At 40.9% G+C, this 20,521-nt stretch overlaps 2 protein-coding genes and 1 non-coding gene across 3 annotated transcripts; 2 read left to right on the top strand and 1 right to left on the bottom strand.

The window, feature by feature from the left end:
• Positions 1-14,728: 14,728 nt before the first annotated feature.
• Positions 14,729-14,835, bottom strand: LOC138876651 (small nucleolar RNA R71). The gene has a single exon (XR_011401993.1). It is a non-coding gene; the product is annotated as a small nucleolar RNA R71 (small nucleolar RNA).
• Positions 14,836-15,671: 836 nt separating this feature from the next.
• Positions 15,672-16,934, top strand: LOC138874937 (uncharacterized). Its single transcript, XM_070153737.1, has 3 exons — positions 15,672-15,797; positions 15,870-16,016; positions 16,134-16,934. The coding sequence occupies exons 1-3, from the start codon at positions 15,672-15,674 to the stop codon at positions 16,932-16,934; spliced, it is 1,074 nt and encodes a 357-aa protein (XP_070009838.1).
• Positions 16,935-18,048: 1,114 nt separating this feature from the next.
• On the top strand, positions 18,049-19,498 carry LOC138874936 (uncharacterized). Its single transcript, XM_070153736.1, has 2 exons — positions 18,049-18,279; positions 18,935-19,498. The coding sequence occupies exons 1-2, from the start codon at positions 18,049-18,051 to the stop codon at positions 19,496-19,498; spliced, it is 795 nt and encodes a 264-aa protein (XP_070009837.1).
• Positions 19,499-20,521: the final 1,023 nt, after the last annotated feature.

Below are 20,521 nucleotides of genomic sequence, written 5' to 3'. Positions count from 1 at the left end.
CTCGGCTCATTTGGTTATGGACTATGGAAGTTTGTTCCAGATCGACGGTTGTTCTTGTGTATCATGGGAAGAAGGGTTATTGTGGATCCTTGAAAGGTTATTAGCCTAGTATAGTACGATCAGAATCGGCTTGAGGTCCGTGGATGGACCTAAATATTAATGTGGGATCTATATTAGGACGAATGTGTTCATTTCAGCATAGCGCTCCTTATGGAGGAGTATTCGACGTTTGGTTTTATTTCATCATCGGCTATTTCATGGAATACTATATTGTGTCATGCGAGTTGTGAAATGGCTTGATAAATTTTATATGTGTGGAGGTTCGGCGAAGCGATGGTGTTATGTGAGCACGATAGCTCTCGAGATTCAGATCATATATCACACCTTAGTTGTGCTTGAGTTTTGCAGCGTATGGTGCTATCTGTCTTCCCATGGATGGTATTATGCACTTAGCGTGCTTGTGGCCGATATTTGGGTATTTTTTAGTAATGAGCATTCTAGCTCGGTAGGTATCTCCTTATATAGAATTTATGTGTGGATCGGGTGACATACCGCCATGAGTATGTTTATTGGATCGGGTTGTGTGCCGCAATAGTGTGATTTTAAGTAACAATTTCCTATACCTATTATTGCGTGTTTTGGTTCTCATTTTTAAGGAAGGTTCATAATACATTTTTGGTTGTTTCAATTAGTTACGCGGGTTGAGTACTTTTCCTGAGTTCGTTTTCCTTATGTATCACATTCGAGTTCGTGGCTTGTTGGCACATTGTGGCATCATAGGAGATTTTTGGCAGTGCCTGAGGTGGCTTATAGCCTAGGCAGCTTATACTTGGTGAGACGAGACTATTGGACCTGGGATCAGTGCGATAGGATTTATATAAGGCACATTAAAGAGTTATTATCGATATTCAGTTCATAATGAGGTAAAGGTTCTGGTAAGGAGAATAGACCCAATGATTTGTTGATTTGGCAGTTGGTTATGAGTTTCTACACCTCTCTTCCATCATGGCAGTATTGCAAGAGTTGGAACAGGACTTATATGAATCATGAGGTGTGTTGTGAGCATCGGATTTATGAAATTTTAGCTATCGTTATCAGAGAATGTTATTATGGTCATGTCAGTTATGCAGTGCATAGTGTGGATTCAGCAAGGGTATGCAATCATGCATTGGTGCATCATATAGTGATTGATATGGTGTCCGTATGATGGGAGCAAGCATGGTAGAGAATTCCGGATGTTGAAATTGGGCTCTGAGGCTTATTTGACTAAGAAAAAGGGGGAATCTTCAGATTAGCTCGAGCTAGTGTGCTCAACTGAGTTGTGGTAGCACGGGTAGCTGTGCTAGCTGTTAACCAGTGATTTCAGACAACTCCAGCGCAGTTCTTAGCACATTCGAGGACGTACGTATATTTAAGTGGGAGAGAATGTAACGACCTGACCGGTCCTTTTGAGCTCTATCACGTTGTTCGGCAGTTTGAGGCCATGAGTAGCTTCACTTTGAGTATTATGACTTGTACGCATGGTCGGAATTGGAATTTCGGAAGTTTAGAGTTGATTTAGAAAGAAAATTTTCATTTCGGAAGCCTTAAGTTGGAAGAATTGACTAAAGTTGGATATTTGAGTAAACGACCTCGGAATCGGGATTTGAAGGTTTCAGCAGGTTCGTATGATGAATCTGGACTTGGGCGTATGTTCGGACCGGGTTTCGGGAGAGTTTCGGCGCCTATTGTGGAAGTTAGAATTTTTGGAAGAATTTCATAAATTTTGATTGAAGTACATTTCAGTGTTATTGATGTCCATTTGGGATTTCGGGTCTGGGAATAGCTCTGTATGGTGATTATGGTATTGGGAGCGCGTCTGGAAGCGGATTCAGGGTCCGTAGGTCATATTGGAGTCGTTTGGCGAAAGTTAGAAATTTGAAGGTGTTAGGGAGTTTGACCGGAAGTGGACTTTTTGATATCGAGGTCGCATTCCAATTTTAGAAGTTGGAGTAGGTCCGTAATGTCGAATGTAACTTGTGCGCAAAATTTGAGGTCAATCGGACGTAGTTCGGCATTGAATATAGAAGTTTGAAATTCTAAAGTTCATTAAGCTAGAATTGAAGTGTGATTCGTGATTTTAGCATTGTTTGATGTGATTTGAGGCCTCGAGCAAGTTCGTGTCGTGTTTTGGGATGTGTTGGTATAATTGGTCGAGGTCCCGAGGGCCTCGAGTGAATTCCAGAAGGTTAACAGATCAATTTTTGGACTTAAGAATTTCTTAAGCTTAATGCTTCTGGTGTAATTGCACTTGCGTAACTTTGGCTGCAGGTGCGGCATATTGGCCGCAGAAGCGGAAATGGACTGGAGTAGGGGGAGTCACAGGAGCGGACATTTGGGCGCAGCTGTGGGCGCACAGATGCGAAGGTGAAGGCTGCAAAAGCGAAAAAGGGTGCAGGTGCGAAGAAAGCGCCGCATAAGCGGCTACTATTCCGCAGGTACGGAAATGACACTAGGCAGAAGGGTTTTTATAAACGGGGACTTGGCCCATTTTTCTCCCATTTTTCTTTTGGTTTGGGAAATTTTGTAGAGCTTCAAGGGGAGATTTTCATCAAGCAATTCAAGGTAAGTGATCCCCACTTATTGTAAGTTAAATACATGGTTTGTATAAGGATATAAAGATGGAAATTAGTAGAAATTGTGGGTTTTTGGTAGAAAACCTAGAGTTTGGTATTTTGGATTTTTGACCATGAATTTGGGAATGGAATTGAGAATAAATTATATATTTGAGTTCGTGAGGTTATGAGTAAAGTTTATCCTTGAAAAATTTTTGAATCCGTGCACATGGGCCCGAGGATGATTTTATCAACTTTTTGAGCGGAGTTGGGAATTTGTTTAAATTGAATTGTTGTGAGTATTAGAGTGTATTTTTATGGATTTGCACATTTATTGACCAGTTTTGGAGCGTTGGGCATTGGTTTGAATTATTGGAAAGGTTTGGAAGCCGGCTATGGAGCTTCGGAGTGAGGTAAGTCTCCTTTCTAACTTTGTAAGAGGGAATTTACCCCATAGGTGAAATAATTCAATATGTGCTTCTATTTGTGGGGGCTATGTATGCATGAGGTGACGAGAGTCCGTACATAGCTACTATTCCTGTTTATATCCGGGTAGTTTTAGGTTTACACCATGCTTCATGGACACCGCTACTTGATTATGTTTGTTAATTGTATCAAATGGAACTAAGTTGTGAATTTTTAAGGATTTGAAAGCTTCAAGTTGAATTGTCTTTATTTTGAAAAGAATCAAGAAAGGGTTATGACTTAGTGATAAATTTATATTTGATCGCGTCGCAAGTATGATCTACGAGCGGGGTAATTTCTTAAATTTATATTTGACCGCGTCGCAAGTATAATCCGCGAGCGGGGTAATTCCTTTTACTACTCTCATGAGAGCGGGCCGATCGTCTCGGTAGGTTAATATATGTATTTTATTGTTCACGTCGTTGGACCCTCGACAGTGCACAATTTATATTTATGTTGGATCGGGCCGAACGTCCTCGGTGGAATTTGTGTGTGATACTAGAACTGGAAGCCCCTTTTTTAACTGGTATAAATTCATTGCTTGTGTGATCATATGTTTTAAAGGAAGGAAGTGATTTAGGTTCTTAAATATGGTGAAGACTTGTTTAGTTATTTCTTTTTATGAGTCTTATTGTTTTATATCATGCTTAATTAGAATGTCATATTATCATATATTGCACCACTAGTAAGTGTCGGAGTCGACCTTTCATCACTACTTCTTCGAGGTTAGACTGGATACTTACTGGGTGTGCGTTATTTTCGTACTCATACTACACTTGCTATATATTTTGTTATACAGACACATGTGTGTTCAGTGGCCTTGGGGACGCAGCAGCATGGATGATGCAGGGACTTAGGTGAGCAGTATTCCATGTTACGATCCGCAGCCAACAGAGTCTCCTTCAGAGTGTTTGTACTTTTCTTTCCTATCCAAATTTGTATCCCGGACAGATGTTGTACTTTATTTTGTTTTATTTCCTAGTAAATGCTCATGCACTTGTGACACAGGATTCTGGGATTATTATGGGATATTCAGTATTGAAAGTGGAAAATATTATTATTTATTCTGTAAAGTTCATCTTTTACTAGTTAAATTGAAGGAAATTTATGGGTTCAAAAATATTAAAATGAGAATTTAATTAACTATTTAGTGTTGGCTTGCCTGACAGTGGTGTCCGACAACATCACGATCTTTAAATGGATTTTGGGTCGTGACATAGGTGCTTTAATAATAAGCTATACTATATATGTGCTTAATTAAGTTTATTTTATGTGTAGGTACGCTGAAGACGAAATTGGGAGCAAAGTAGAGATTTTATGTGTATATTATGCACTACAAGAATGGTTTGTGATTATTTGATGATGAAAAATATTATGATGTCATGATTGGGTGATGATTGAAGACAATTATTTAAATGATCCAAGGGAGAAAATTGACGTGAGAACAATTGGAAAGCAAAGAAAAGAATTGGAAAGTTAGGCAGAAGAAATCAAAAATTGTAAACGAAGCAGCAGTTGGCAAGGCGAGCAAATTTCCTCGCGTTTGAGCGCGCGACGCAAGGGTTGCAGCGAGAAGTTCCGCGCGTTTTTCCTCGCGACGCGAGGTCTATAGAGAGGTGCTTCGCGTGCTCCGAATTTCAAGCCTATTACGTCTCTTTTTTTCAAGCCTATTACGTCTCTTTTTTTATTTAGGACTTGGTTATTTCGTCCAGGTCTTTTCTCTACACACATAAATAGTCATCAAACATCATTTTTAGAGAAACTTGAGACCCATGGAGAGCATGGAGCTGCCGTGGAGGCTGAAATTCGTCAGATTCCATCTTTTTTCCATCAAACTGAGTAATCTTCACGTTTCTTTGGATGAATTGTTATTTTGCTACCATGTCTATGTGGAGCTAATCTTCACGTTCTAGGGTTGTGGTTGACATGAATACTGAATTTTATTAATTATATCACGTTAATTCGAGTTATCATCTTTGGTTGTTTCTCTAATTCTGTGCATAATTGCTTATTTGTTTGGCCACCAGTTGAGTTCAATTTATTAACTATGTTGTGCTTGGGAAAGACATGTTTAGATTAGAGTAGAATTAGAGAGAACTTGTTTCTGAACCCGTGGTTCAGGTAAAGATTTCGCGGTTAGGATAGGAATATACCTAATAGTCTTACTTAGTTGAATACCGTATTAAATTCATTCATGATAGATTCAAGGCCATAGGAATATAGGATTGATATATGGATAGACGGATAGTATATGCTATTTATATAAACGATCCGGTCAACTAGCAATCATAGATAATTTTAATTACAGGTGTAATTACGAACTCGGTAGGATTGATAAACCAACCACAACCCCGAAATCTATATCTCCCTTGGTTACGTGTTTAAATTTCGCAATAGTAGTTGTAATAGAAAATTAATAGTTTTTATTATCTTGGACATTAAATTAATTTTAGTTTGCTTAATTAACGGTTAATCTAAGTCTCTGTGGGTTCGATATCCGACTTTCTAGTCACTTTATTACTTAAAGGTCACGTATACTTGTGTGTGTGTTTGGTCTCAATAGTATACCTGTATTGTTCCTCAACATGACAGAACCACCGCACAAAATAGAGATTCCACTGTCGAACACTTGTGCAGAAGGTTGCTGTTGCACTGTTTGGCTCCAATTACGGGTGAACTCCGGCTATAACTCAATGAACATTTACCATGAAATCAATTCTGGGATGTTGAATTAGTAACATGCATTGGGATGTTACTCAGCAGTGCACTTATTGTCGCCTTAAGTTGACTCCAAAGTCCATAACCTCCTGATGGTTCAATTGCCAAGATTCTGGGCAGGCATCTCATAAATTTCCAAAACTTTGCTCTACTTGAGATGCCTGCTGTTTGTACATACCAAACCTTAGCATACTGGGTATTGATCAACTGTTTGACATAGGTGAAAGTCAAGTTGACACTATCTATTTCCAAAATCTCCCTTTGTAAACTTGCTTCCAAGCTCGATTCTATTCTTGTGCTTACTACTTATATGCCCTCAAGGGAATGAGCACAACGTGCTAATACCAACCATTGCGTTTGTATCAAATAGCAAGGCATAGATACAGTAATTTTTCCTGCAAAAAAGAACACATAGTATAAGAAAAGACCCCCATTCCTTCCTAAGGATTTAATCATGGTGATCATACATATTGCCTCCAGTGATCTTCCTCTCCCTTGTACTTCTCTTCTCCTCACCTCCTAACCCCTTGCAACTCTTACTCTTAGATATGGACATTGTAGTTTGTCACTAGTCACAACCCTTTTGCCTTGTGCCCCCAGTTGATCGATCGCATGCACCTCAATGTCACCACTATCAAGAGCATAGTTAGCCAAGTAATCAGCTAGCTTATTAGCCTCCCTCGTTATGTGTGTGATTCTAACGTTGCACCTCTCCATAAGGTCATTTATTTCCTCCACATAATCCACCACTGTCCAAGGTGGAACCCAAGTTCCTCCAACAATATTTTTCACCATCATTGAATCAGTTTGCATCGAGATCTATATGTAACCCTATTGCATGCAGTATTTCAAAACTTCAAGTATAGCCAGAGTTTTAGATTCATTGTTTGTAACTTTGTGAATTTCCTTTCCCATAGCAAACCTAACATCTCCTTCTTCATGCCTTAATACAAAACCTATCGAACTCCTGTCTGGGTTGCCTTTTAAGGCTCCATCAGTATTAACTTTAATCCATCCATGATTAGGCAATTCCCATAATACCTTTGTCATCTTCAATCTTGGAGTATAGTTCTCGAGTATTTGCAGCAAGTCTGGCCATTTGTGTGGGGCATTTTGCAAGCTTGGCTTCCTTACTTTGACTAGTGCTTGAAGTGTAGATGACATGATATATCACCCTACTAATTGATACAACTTCTCCATATTATAAATGTTTCTTCTCTTCCATAGCTCCCAGAAAATAATAGAAGGAAGTGCATGAAATATAGGCTTTAGTCGAGGGATGACATGTGCAGTCCAGCACTTTATTATTGTCTGTTGCAAAGACAAACCTTCCATTGATAGACCTGCATTTGAGAGAAAATAGTACCATACAGATTGGGCAACCTGTGATCTAAAGAAAACATGAGGTAGTGTTTCTTCATCTGGATTGAGGCAGCACCAGCATCTTGAAGTGACAACGTATCCCAACTTCATGAAATAATCATCAAGTGACAATTTGGCTTTCCACACCTTCCACATGAAGAAAGCAATTTTAAAAGGTAATCCTTTCACCCATATATTTTGATATGCAATACTAGGATCTCTTCTCCTTCTAAGGTACTCCCAAGCTGACTTAACAGTGAAGTTGCCCTTAGCTTCCAACATCCAGTATGGTCGATCAAGCTCATTATGTGCCGCTGGGGGATTGATATTCTCGATGATATGAAGTGCCCAATCATGAGGCAAAATTTTCAGCAGTCTATTTTCATCCCAGGACTCCTCCATCACCACATCATAAACATTGTGGACCGATTCATCATAGAAAAAATCAGGTGAAGTAATGAAATACAAAGCTCCCAATCATGTCCAATTGTCAAACCAAAACAGTGAAGACCTAATTTTTGGTTGCCAAATGATTTGATGTTCAATCGCATCTCTATACTTAAGCATCTTCCTCCAAACATGAGATCCATTCCTCCAAGGAAGCACCAAAGCATTTAATTTCTTACAATATTTTTGGTACATGAAAGAACTCCACAATGTAGGTTTAGTTGTAAATTTCTACCATAATTTATGAAATAAAGCTTTTGACACATCATGTAGTGATCTAAAGCCCACATCTCCTTCTTCTTGTGGTTGACATAAGGTGTACCAGGATGCTCAATGCATCCCTTTACCTCTAACAGAGTTACTACAAAAGAAGCGAGCAAACAGTTTGTGTTAACTTATTAATGATAACGGGATGAGGATTCACAGCTGACAACAAGTGTATTGGCATAATTTGAATGACATGTGATATTAGAATCGCCCTACCACAAATAGACAATAAATTACCTTTCCATGATTGCAACTTGTCGAGCACCTTGTTGATAAGTCCCTGGTAGTAGTCCATTCTTCTTCTAGCATAGAATATAGGGCAACCTAGATAGGTAAAAGAAAATTCCTTCCTTCTTATTCCAATAATCCTTTGTACCTTATTCACCACTTCTACATTTGTTGAATGATGCATATAGATTGTTGATTTTGCCTAATTGATCGTCTGCCCTGAAGCTATTTCATATGCACTCAATACCTCCATGATCAATTGTAATGAAGCTACATCTGATGATGAGAAGATGATGGTATCATCAACATAAGCAAGATTACTGATCCCACTTTGGTAATCCAAATCCACATAAATATAAATTCAGATGTAAGGCATTCAGACCCCTCGACATAGCTTCAGCAGCCAGTATAAACACTATAGGTGAAAATTGGTCACCTTACTTGACTGCTCTGGTAGATTTGAAGAAACCATAAGGCTGCCCATTTATCAAAATAGAGTACCAGTTATTCAATACTATGCCATACACCACACCAATAAACATTTCACAGATTAGGTCCTGCTTTTGCTCTTAACCTAATATCAGTAATTATTTCTCGTGTGAGCAAAATATTTTCCACAATGCTCCTTCCCTTGACAAATCCAGCTTGTTCATTAGGGATAATGTTAGGCAGTAGATTACCAATCCTTTTATGGATCACTCTTGAGAATACTTTGTTGATAAAGTTACTAAGACTGATGGGCCACATATCTGAGAATGTAACCACTTCTTTCTTCTTTGACAACAACACTAAGTTTGTATGAGTAACAAACTTTTGGCAGTTCATTCCCATTAAAAAGGTTTTTAACCATAGCAAATACATTATCTCCTATGATCTCCCAACAGTTGTGGATGAACTTCCTAGTAAATCCATTAGATCTTCTAGCACTATCTCCATTTAAACCAAAAATAGCCTGCTTGACTTATTCTTTTGTAGGTTATCTTACCAGTTCCTGATTTTTCTCCATAGTTACCATGTGAGGAACATGATCAATAATACCAAATGTAGAAGGAACAATAGTCCCTAAACCGTTCTTGAAAGAACTTACTACCTCATCTGCAATTGATGCATTACCCTCGAGCCAATTACCTTCACTGTTTTGTATTCGTTTGAGCTAAAGTCTTATTCTCCTACCATTTACTTGCGCATGAAATAATCTAGTATTTTGATCACCTTCTTTAAAAAATTCCATGTCTGCTTTCTGTTTCCAGAATTTCTCCTCAATAGATAGATATCTGTTTAATTCAGCCTGAACATTTTTGAGCCTTTCTCCATTAAGTTTTGTTGGAATGATTTCGAATTGGGCTTCATGCACCAAAACCACTTCTTCTAGGCTAGCAATCTTTTGAAAAATGTCACCATATATGGCTTTGCTCCAGTGCTCTCTTCAGCTACTTCATTTTATGGTTGAAAATGATAAAAAGATTAGCACTAAAATCCTGTCACGACCACGGTTCGCCCTTCGTGAACCATCGTGACGGCACCTAGTCCTCTACGACTATGTAAGCCTAAATTGCAGAAGATAACCAAAGTACGGAATAAAAACAAATTAAAGCAGAATGAAGAGTGATAAAATAGTGTTTAAAAGTGATGCTCGGCATACACAATATTTAACTCTTAGAAACCAATACATACCTCCAAGACTCGGAAACCCATGAATCACAAGCTAAGGATCCCTACACAGTACTCTAACTCCAGAATATCTAACTAGGAAAAGAAATACAGAAGGGCAAATGTTTAAAAGCTAGAATAGAAAGGGACCCCTCAGTCTGCGGACGCGAAAAATATACCTCGAAGTCACTGGAGCAGTCGTCTCGCCTCAAGGGTTATAGGACTAAGTCACAGTACCTGGATCTGCACATGAAAGACATGCGCAGAAGGGGCATGAGTACACCACAGCGGTACTCAGTAAGTGCCAAGCCTAACCTCGGTCGGGTAGTGATGAGGAAGGTCAAGGCCCTACTGAGGCTAAATAAAATATAAAGTTTGACAGTGTAGAACAGAACAGTATAAATAAATACAACGGTAAAAGTAACACAGGACATAAAAAGGGCAACAACAACTATTATAGAGACAAGGAAAAACACGGAAATAAATGCGACTTAGCACCAAAATAACAATCGGGGATCTCCCAGGATACCGTCCTGTAGTCCCATATGTGCATATCTAATGGATTTCCCGGGATCCCGTCCCATAGTCCAACTCATAGTGTGCGGGGATCTACCGGAATCACATTGTGTTGTCCCAAATGTAAATATCCAGTACTGAGGGAATCTATCGAGTGCATTCCCATAGTTTCATATAACTGTGTAGGGGGATCTACTGGAATCCCACATTCGTAGTCCCAAAATAAATACACATCAGCAACAGGAAAATATACAGAAATGGGAAAATTTCATATTAAGGCAACAACTGATTCTAGCCTAGCATGCTGCACAGAATTCAGGTATGGCAGGTTGAGCAAATAAGGCAATTAAGTCACTTAGACATGTTTTACTAAGCTAACAACAGGCCAGGAAAGGAAACATACTAGTGATTACTTAATGAAAATCGGATTCCCAACAATTAGCACAAGTGCGCACTCGTCACCTCAAGTACAAGGCATTTCAATTACCAAATATACCAATCCTAAAGAGAAGGTCCCCCACACAAGGTTAGACAAGCCACTTACCTTGAACCGTCTCAATAATCAATCTGAAACCATGCTCTTGCCACGAGTACTCGACTCCAAATGGCCCAAATCTATTCAATTCAATTGCATAATTTAAATGACACTTCAAGTAACTGCTTCTACAAAGAAATTCTAAGCTAATACGCAAAATTAGGTAAAATGACAAAAACGCCCCTCGGGCCCACGTCTCGAAATCAGGTAAAATTTATATTTTCAGAATCCTCACACTCTCCCGAGTTCATGCATACCAAAATTATCCAAATTTAAGGTCAAATTCCCAATCAAAAGTCTAATTTTAGGTCTAAGAACTTTCTTCTAACTTTTCCCCAATTTTCATATCCAATCCAAAATTAAATGATGAAGTTATGTTTAGATTAATGGGTTACAAGAAAAAAGGAGTAAGGAATTGTTACCCAATTGATATCTCTGAAAATCCCTCAAAATCTCGTTCAAATCCAAGCTCTCAAACTCTAGTTTTGATAAAAATGGCTAAACCTTCGACTTTGAAATTTAATTCTGCCCAGGTAAATCCTTCTTCGCGAACACGGAAAGATCCTCGCATTCGCGAAGCACGACTTCGCTTGGCCCAGATGTCCTTCATCGCGAACGCGATACCCCTGTCGCGAACGCGGTAGCAAACTTTCCCCACCTACGCGAACGCGGGACCCTCTTCGCGAATGCGCAGGCATACGACCTCTCAGCTTCGCGAACGCGAAGCGTTAAGATTCCACCAGCCCCAGCTCCTCTTTGCAAATGCGAGACCCCACTCGCAAACGCAAAGAAGGAAACCAGAACTGGAGACCTGCTGCATTTTCTACAATCCTCTAAGTCCAAAAATGACCCGTTGAGCATCCGAAACACACCCGAGGCCCCTAGGACCCTAATCAAACCTGCCAACTAATCCTAAAACATCATTCAAACTTGTTCCAACCTTCGAAATGCTCAAAACAACATCAAAACACCTATTTTTCATTGGATTCAAGCCTAAGAATTCCAAAAACTCTAAAAATACGCTTTCGATCAAAAGGTCTATCAAACCTCGTTCGAATGACCTGAAATTTTGCACACACGTCACATTAAACAATACGAAGCTACTCCAACTTCCAGAATTCCATTCTGACCTTCGGATCAAAATCTCACTATCGAACCAGAAACATCAAAAATGCAACTTTCGGCATTTCAAGCCTAAATTAGCTACGGACTTCCAAAACACAATCTGAACACGCCCCTAAGCCTAAAATCACCCAACGTAGCTAACGGAACCATCGGATTTTCATTCTGAGGTCGTCTTCACACTATTCCAACTACGTCAATTTTCCAACACTTAAGCTTTCATTTAAGGACTAAGTGTCCTAAAACTTTCTGAAAATCAAAACCAAACATCCCGGCAAATTAAAATAGCAGAAATAAACTTGGGGAAAGCAGTTAATGGGGGATCAGGGCATAAATTCTTAAGACTACCGGACGGGTCGTCACATCGTCCTACACGTAAATATTCGTTCGTCCTCGAACGAGCATAAAGACATACCTGAAATAGTGAAAAGATGAGGGTAACGGCAACGCATATCCTGCTCGGTCTCCCAGGTCTCCTCCTCGACTGGCTGACCCCGCCACTAAACCTTTACTGATGCGATGTTCTTTGACCTCATCTTCCTAAACTGCCTGTCCAATATTCTCATTGGCTCCTCAACATAAGATAGATCCTTGTCTAACTGGACTGAACTGAAATCCAACACGTACGATGGAGCACCATGATACCTCCGGAGAATCGAAACATGAAATACCGGATAAACTCTTGCCAAGCTGGGAGGTAAGGCAAGCTCATAAACAACCTCCCCAACACGCCTCAATATCTCAAAAAGGCCAATAAACCTCGAACTCAACTTTCTCTTCTTTCCAAATCTCATAACACCCTTCATAGGTGAAACCCGAAGCAGAACCCGCTCTCCAACCATATAGGAAACATCACGAACCTTCTGGTCCGCATAACTCTTCTGTCTAGACTAGGCTGTGCGGAGTCTATTGATATTAGGCTATATAGATGATATTTACACCTTAATAGTACCATGCTTTATTGTTGTTTTATAGGTAAATTTCCAACAAAATGCTCTAAATGGTGTTCTTTTGTTTCGCAGGGAATATTCTAAGTGAGGAAGCACCACGGAGTATTTTGGAGGCAATAATGTGAAGAAAATGCCCACGCAAGAAGTACCCGAGCACAAAGAAGCGAGCAAATTCCACCGCGACCACGGTGGAACTGTGGTGCAACCGCGGCAGACTAAAGCTCAAGGCAGAATGATCAGCTTCCACCACAGTCGAACCGCGGTCTTGCCGCGACCGCGGTGTACTATTCACGCGTCAGAAATTTTTGGACCAAAGTGTAACTTCGAGAAAACTTATTCCAAACCCTTATAAGCTATAGAAACTCGCCCAAGATTTTTTTATGCTTGTTTTTAGACTACTTTAGAGGCAAGAACAAGTGTAAGAAGATCAACCAAACATTAGAGTTTTTCTATCTCTTTTATTCCTTAGTCTAGGGTTTTGATGGAACCTATCGAAGGATGAAATTCTTGTGATGTTAATATAGTTTGCCAGTTTAATCTCTATTTGTTCAACATGTGTTTATTGTAGTTAATTGACAGGATCCTCAATTAGTTGTGCCTATTTAGTGTGTATAACTCGGGAGAGAGTGCATATTTAGGTAGTTGTTGAACAAAACCACTCCCAAAGTATACGAGGGATCAATAACTGCGGGTTTAAAAGCGGAATTAGGGATAACGAAGCATTGGGTGCAATCTAAAGTGAACTGTAATAAACAAAGCCAGCTAGCATATCTCGGGAGAGTGCGTCTAGTAAATTATCGTGATTACTCGGGAGAGATTTACGGTAATAGGAGTGCTCATGATTGATAGAGATGATTTGGTGAATCTACATGAAACATAACCGGAAGGGATTCTATCAATAGGGGAAAGCATAACCTTAGAACCTTCTCTTAATTGGTTACAACTTAATCATAGTTAGTTTTTAGTTGCTTAGTTACTTTCATTTTTAGTTAGTAGAAACACCTTCAATTGTTATTGACAACGTTTGGGAAGTTGATCCCGTAGAATTTAGTAAATCCAACGAAAGTAATTGATAAGTTGATTCCTTGTGGGTTCGACATTGGGATGAATACTCAGATTATATTTGCAACGTCCGCGTGTCCTTTTAATAGGCATAGTTGGGCGCGATCAACATTTGGCGTCGTTGCGGGGGAATTAACGGTGTTATCACTTACAGTTGAAAGAAGTACAAAAATTCTTAGTGTAGTCAGTTTTCCCTATACTCAATCTTTGCATTGAAATTTTAACGTTTGTTGACTTGGTTGTATAGGTGCATGCCTAGAAACTCATCGAGAACTGGTGAAGTATTTGAAGCATTATAAGATCCCGATAAAGTTTTCAAGGCCTTGAATCGGGCCAACCGGAAAAGCAAACAACAACAAACAACTGAACAAATTGAACCAAACATGGGGGACAACGTGGTAGACCCAACAGCGCCAATAGCACCTGTGGCACCTCTTGTGCCAGAGGCTGCTCTCTATGACCGGGCACAGCCCACAACTGAAAATCTGGCCACAGTGATTGTAGTCCCGCAGATACAGGCTGAATCATTCCAAATCATGAATAACATGTTGCACTTGTTGCAAAACAAGGGACTATTTTCGAGGTCACAAGTCGAAGATCCTCAACAGCACTTGAAAAATTTCCTGTCAATCTGCAAAACTCAAAGGCAGCCCAACGTAACTCCGGAAGCAATCAAGCTGTTATTATTTCTGTTCTCAGTGACAGGAGCTGCCCAAACCTGGCTAAACTCACTCCCCATAAATTCCATAACAACTTGGGAGGAGTTAGTCAAGCAATTCCATAACAGGTTCCACCCACCCAACAAGACTGCTCAACAAATTGATGAAATTTTGAGTTTCAAACAGAGACTAATGGAGACATTTCATGAAACATGGGAACGTTTCAAAGGGATGCTGGTTATATATCTGCACCATGGTATTCCAGATCTGATGTTGGGGCACCGGTTTTACATGGGATCGTCAGATAGCGTGAAGAACATTGTTGATGCTTCAGCTGGTGGAGCATTTTTGAGCAAAACATGGAGAGAAGGCCAGTGTCTGCTTGATAAGATGGCGTAGAATTTAGGATGGACAACCAGGAATGCACCTATCACTCCAGTGGTTCACTCAGTGCCCTTAGATCCATCCAACTCTATGGCTGAAAATATGGCCACCTTATTGACACAGATGAGTATACTCACTAAAAAGGTGAAAGAGTCAAGGCAGAAGTAGCAGGTACACATCGTAGATACTACCAATGGGGGTTTGTGCACATCTTGCATTAGTTAGCCAATTGGTTACCAGTGGAATGCAAAACATGATCATCATCACTACCCTAAAGACATGAACTATGTGTCTAATTATGGAGGCCAGAGACAGAGTGGTCAGAATTAGGGCCAGCAAAATCAGCCATACAGGCCAGTCCAGCCACAGTTCAACAATGGGAACATGGGAGGTATGAGACCTCCTAACAATATGGCACCTTACCTAAGGCCACAGGGATATAATAATCAGAATCAGCAGTATGGGGTATCACCCTCCTCAGCAGTAGCATGGTAGATGGCAGGAAGATAGGTTTGCTAGACTTGAGGCAATGATGCAGAAGGTTATTGAGTCTAATGCAAAAATTAGTGAGAGAGTAGATGCACACGATTCAGCTATCAAGAATATTGAAGTACAGATGGGCCAAATTTCGATGTCTCTAAACAATCATCCTCATGGTACAATACCTGCTGATACCCAGATAAATCCAAAAGATTAAGGCTCGAAGCAGCTGATGGCAGTGAGTCTACGTAATGGCAGAGATTTGGATGTAGATCAAGAGAGGGCTCGAGAAACCAGACACGCTGAGACACTCATACCAATGCCCATTGAGCTGGATGAGTCAACGAAACTGACAGAGGTGACAGTCCAGCCTACCCAGGAAGAAAATAACATTCAGATTGAGATTGAGAAAAAAGCTGAGACATCCTAGGAACCAGTCGTTGAGGTGGTAGCTGACAAAGATCAATCCCAAATCATTGGGAAGAAGAGACCTCCTGCACCATTCCCTCAGAGGCTGGCTAAGCACCAAAAAGACGAGCAATACAAGAAATTCTTGGAGATGCTGAAACAAATCCAGGTAAATATTCTATTGATTGATGCTTTGAAAGAGATGCCTGGGTATGCAAAAATGATGAAGGACTTGATGTCCCGAAAATTCGATTTCCAAGACTTGGCCACAGTTACTCTTACTCAGACCTGTAGTGCAGTGGTGACTAGACCAGTTGCGGAAAAGTTGTCTGACCCAGGGAGCTTTACAATTGCACGCACTATTGGTAATTTTGTTTTTGCTAAGGCACTGTACGATCTAGGGTCCAGCATAAATCTTATGCCCCTGGCAATTTATAAGAGGTTGGGGATTGGAAGAGCTAGACCCACGTCCATGTTGTTGCAGCTGGCTGACAGGACTGTAAAAAGACCCTCTGGTATCCTGGACGATGTGTTGATTCAGGTAGGAAAATTTGTGTTCCCTACAGATTTTGTGATCTTAGGATGCAAAGTGGATGAAGAGATTCCCATAATTTTGGGAAGGCCGTTCTTGGCCACTGGGAGAGCTCTCATAGATTGTGAGACTGGGAAGCTAAAGATGAGATTGAATGACGAAGAGATAACATTCAATGTGCAGAAATCTATGAGGCAACCAAGTGAATTCACCAATTGCTCTCTTATTGATGTCGTGGATGTAATCGTAGAGACTAATGATAATATGCTGACTATTGAGGACCCTCTTGCTGAATGTCTGATGAATTTAGATGAGGTAAATGGAGAAGAACTGGCCGAATGGGTGTTGGCATTAGAGAGTAGAGGGTTCTGGGATAGAACTCTTGAATTTGAGCCTTTGCACCTGGAAAATAGAGCAAATCCTCCACCCAAGCCATCCATCGAAGAGCCACCAAAGCTGGAGTTAAAGCCACTGCCCGCCCATCTCAGGTGTGAGTTCCTTGGACCTGACTCTACATTACCTGTTATTATCTCATCTAGTTTGTTAGATGTGTAGGCACAACAACTCTTGTAGGTACTCAAGGAGTGTAAAACTGTCATTGAGTGGACCATGGCAGACATAAAGGGGATCAGCCCCGCCTACTGTATGCACAAAATTCTGCTGGAAGAGGGACACAAACCTTCCAGGGAACTCCAAAGAAGGTTGAACCCTAATATAAAGGAAGTGGTGCAGAAAGAAGTGATAAAATGGTTAGATGTGGGAATCATTTTCCCAATCTCTGACAGCAGCTGGGTTAGCCCGGTTCAATGTGTACCTAAAAAGGGTAGCATGACGGTAGTTAAAAATGAAAATAATGAACTGATCTCTACGAGAACCGTCACGAGCTGGAGAATTTGCATAAATTACAGAAAGTTATATCTCGCTACCCGAAAAGACCACTTCCCACTTCCCTTCATTTGATCAGATGTTAGATAGATTGGCAGGGAGGTCACACTTTTGTTTTTTGGATGGGTACTCAGGGTACAATCAGATCTCCATTGCACCAGAGGACAGAGAGAAGACTTCCTTCACTTGCCCGTATGGCATTTATGCCTTTCGGAGGATGCCCTTTGGCATATGCAATGCACCCGCCACATTCCAAAGGTGCATGATAGCCATATTCACTGACATGGTAGAGGACATAATGGAGGTATTCATGGATGATTTCTCAGTGGTGGGGAACTCATTTGATGAGTGCCTTATAAATCTGACTCGTGTGCTGAAATGGTGTATCGAGACTAACCTGGTTCTTAATTGGGAGAAGTGTCATTTCATGGTATAAGAAGGCATAGTCTTGGGGCACCGGGTGTCAAGCAAAAGAATTGAGGTGGATCGTGCTAAAGTGGATGTGATAGCAAAGCTGCCCCCTCCAACTTCAGTCAAGGCAATCAGGAGCTTCCTCGGGCATGCTGGTTTCTACCGGAGATTCATAAGAGACTTCTCAAAAATTGCCAACCCCCTCTGTAAGTTGTTAGAAAAAGATCACCCTTTCTTGTTTCTTGATGATTGCAGGGTAGCATTCGAGGAGCTGAAAAAGAGGCTGGTCACAGCACCTATCATTGTTGCCCCCGACTGGGAGTAACCTTTCGAACTAATATGTGACGCTAGTGACTACACAGTGGGGTTAGTGATGGGACAGCGGAAAGACAAGCTAATGCATCCAATCTACTATGCTAGTAGAACACTGAGTGGAGCCCAGCTAAACTACACTATGATTGAAAAGGAGATGTTGGTTGTGGTGTTTGCTTTCGACAAATTCAAATCATACCTGATTGGCTCTAAGGTAATTGTATACACTGATCATGCAGCTCTCAGGTACTTGATTGAGAAAAAGGAGTCTAAACCGTGCCTGATTCGTTGGGTATTGCTACTGTAAGAATTCGACCTCGAAATTCATAACCGTAAGGGCATAGAAAACCAAGTCGCTGATCATCTATCACGACTTGAGGGAGCTAAAATATCAGTTGAGGTCGAGGATATTCTGGAGACCTTTCCAGACGAGCAGCTGCTCGCTACTAGTCTTGAGGAAGTGTCATGGTATGCAGACTATGCAAACTACCTGGCCAGTGGTGTAGTTCCCTATGACCTTTCCTCTATACAAAAGAAAAAGTTTTATCGTGACTGCCGCATGTATTATTGGGATGAACCTTACCTATTTCGAATATGTGTTGACAATATGATTTGAAGGTGCGTCCCCAAGAAAGAACAATCTTCTATTTTGCAGGCATGTCATGCATCAGCGTATGTAGGGCATTTTGGAGGAGTCAGGACAGCTGCGAAAGTGCTAGAGGCTGGATCCTTTTAACCAACAGTGTTTAAAGATGTGCACTAATGGGTGAAAGGCTGCAATGAATGTCAGCGGATCGGGAATATTTCCCGTCTCCATGAGATGCCCATAAACCCGATCCAAGAGGTGGAAGTGTTTGATGTCTGGGGGATTGACTTCATGGGTCCCTTCGTCAGCTCCTTTGGCAATAAGTACATACTTTTTGCTGTGGATTTACGTGTCCAAATAGGTAGAAGCTACAGTGTTGCCCACTAATGATGCAAGAGTGGTGGTGGGATTTTTGAAGAAGAACATATTTGCTCGCTTTAGGACACTAAGAGCGATTATTAGTGACGGAGACACCCACTTCTGTAATAGAGCTTTCGAGAAGTTGCTAGCAAAGTATGATGTACGCCACAAGGTGGCTACCCCATATCATCACCAGACTAGTGGGCAGGTTGAAGTGTCCAACAGAGAGATAAAGAGTGTGCTAACCAAGACTGTGAACGCCACAAGAACTGATTGGGCGAAAAAGCTAGATGATGCACTATGGACTTATAAAACTGCTTTTAAAATACCAATTGGTATGTCACCATATAAGTTGGTGTTCGGAAAGGCCTGCCATTTTCTAGTGGAACTTGAACATAAAGCTTGGTGGGCATTGAAACAGCTAAACCTAGACATTGAGGCAGCGAGCACAACACGAATCACTGAATTGCATGAGCTCGATGAGTTCAGACATCCTGCTTTTGAGAGCACCAGATTGTACAAGGAAAGAATGAAGAGGTTGCACGACCAGAACATTGTTGAGTGACATTTCAAACCCAGGGACATGGTACTGCTCTATAACTCACGATTACGGCTGTTCCCTGTAAGCTTAAGTCACGATGGTATGGTCCATTTCGAGTGGTCGAAGTATTCCCCTTAGCAGCTGTGGAGATTGCCTCGGAGAAAGACTCGCACATATTTAGAGTTAATGGGCAACGATTAAAGATATATGTAGGTATGAGTGAAGCGAAAGAAGTGACAGAGATCCACCTGACGGAACCTCAGAGGTCGAGCGGGCCTTAAATATGCTTGTCTGCATCATGTCGCGACGTTAAATCAGGCATTACGTGGGAGGCAACCCACGAATGTTGTTGTTAGTGCTTTCTTGTATCTATCTATATAAAAAAAGGGGGCAGCACTGCGACCGCGGAAGAACCGCGGTACGAGGCGAGTAGTTTGCCTCAACGTCGTCCAAACCACCGCGCCTGTGGTGGGACCATGGTAGAACCGCAGTGAGACGTAAAGATTCTGACTCGATGTATTTAGCCCACCGCGGTCGCGGTGGGACCGCGGTCGACCGCGGTGGGCGCTAGGTACGTAATTTTTTTTATTTTCGTTTCTTTTTATTTTCTTTCTTTTCTTCTTCTAATTTAATTTAATTTCAACCCCCCCCCCCTTCTTTATCTCCCAAAACTTCCGACCCCCCCCCTATCTCTCAATCTCTCTCAACCCTAACTCCCCAAAAATTCCCCCTTTCCTTCTTCTTCTTCTTCACTCACACCACCCCCATCTCCATTACTCTCATCCTTCTTCCACTAAGGTATGCAATTCACTTCTCCCCTCTCTTTTCTTTTTGTATTTTGTTGTAGTTTATGCTAGTTTAATGTTGTAATGGTGTAGTAATATTTAGTAGATTTTTGTTAGTTTCTTCTTGTTTTTTCTTTTGAATTTCATTGTGGAGATTGTTTGGTGAAGGGGATGTGTGTTTAATGTGGTGAAAAGGTGTATGTTGGTGGGTGTTGAATGAAGTATTGTGGGGTGTGATGGTGTCGTAGTATCTTTGATTTGG

The sequence above is a fragment of the Nicotiana sylvestris genome, chromosome 8 (assembly GCF_000393655.2).
Source record: "Nicotiana sylvestris chromosome 8, ASM39365v2, whole genome shotgun sequence".
In the NCBI taxonomy this organism is placed as follows: domain Eukaryota; kingdom Viridiplantae; phylum Streptophyta; class Magnoliopsida; order Solanales; family Solanaceae; genus Nicotiana; species Nicotiana sylvestris.
This window is presented reverse-complemented; position numbering and strand designations above follow the sequence as displayed.

What these genes read in the sequence shown, in the direction of transcription:
- LOC138874937 (XM_070153737.1), top strand. Translation starts at nt 15,672, where the DNA reads ATGGCAGTGAGTCTACGTAATGGCAGAGATTTGGATGTAGATCAAGAG. An exon ending in AGTCAACGAAACTGACAGAG is followed by an intron (nt 15,798 to 15,869) that starts GTGACAGTCCAG and finishes GAGACATCCTAG; the next exon opens with GAACCAGTCGTTGAGGTGGT. An exon ending in AGATGCTGAAACAAATCCAG is followed by an intron (nt 16,017 to 16,133) that starts GTAAATATTCTA and finishes ACTCTTACTCAG; the next exon opens with ACCTGTAGTGCAGTGGTGAC.
- LOC138874936 (XM_070153736.1), top strand. Translation starts at nt 18,049, where the DNA reads ATGGGACAGCGGAAAGACAAGCTAATGCATCCAATCTACTATGCTAGT. An exon ending in AACCGTGCCTGATTCGTTGG is followed by an intron (nt 18,280 to 18,934) that starts GTATTGCTACTG and finishes GTGTCCAAATAG; the next exon opens with GTAGAAGCTACAGTGTTGCC.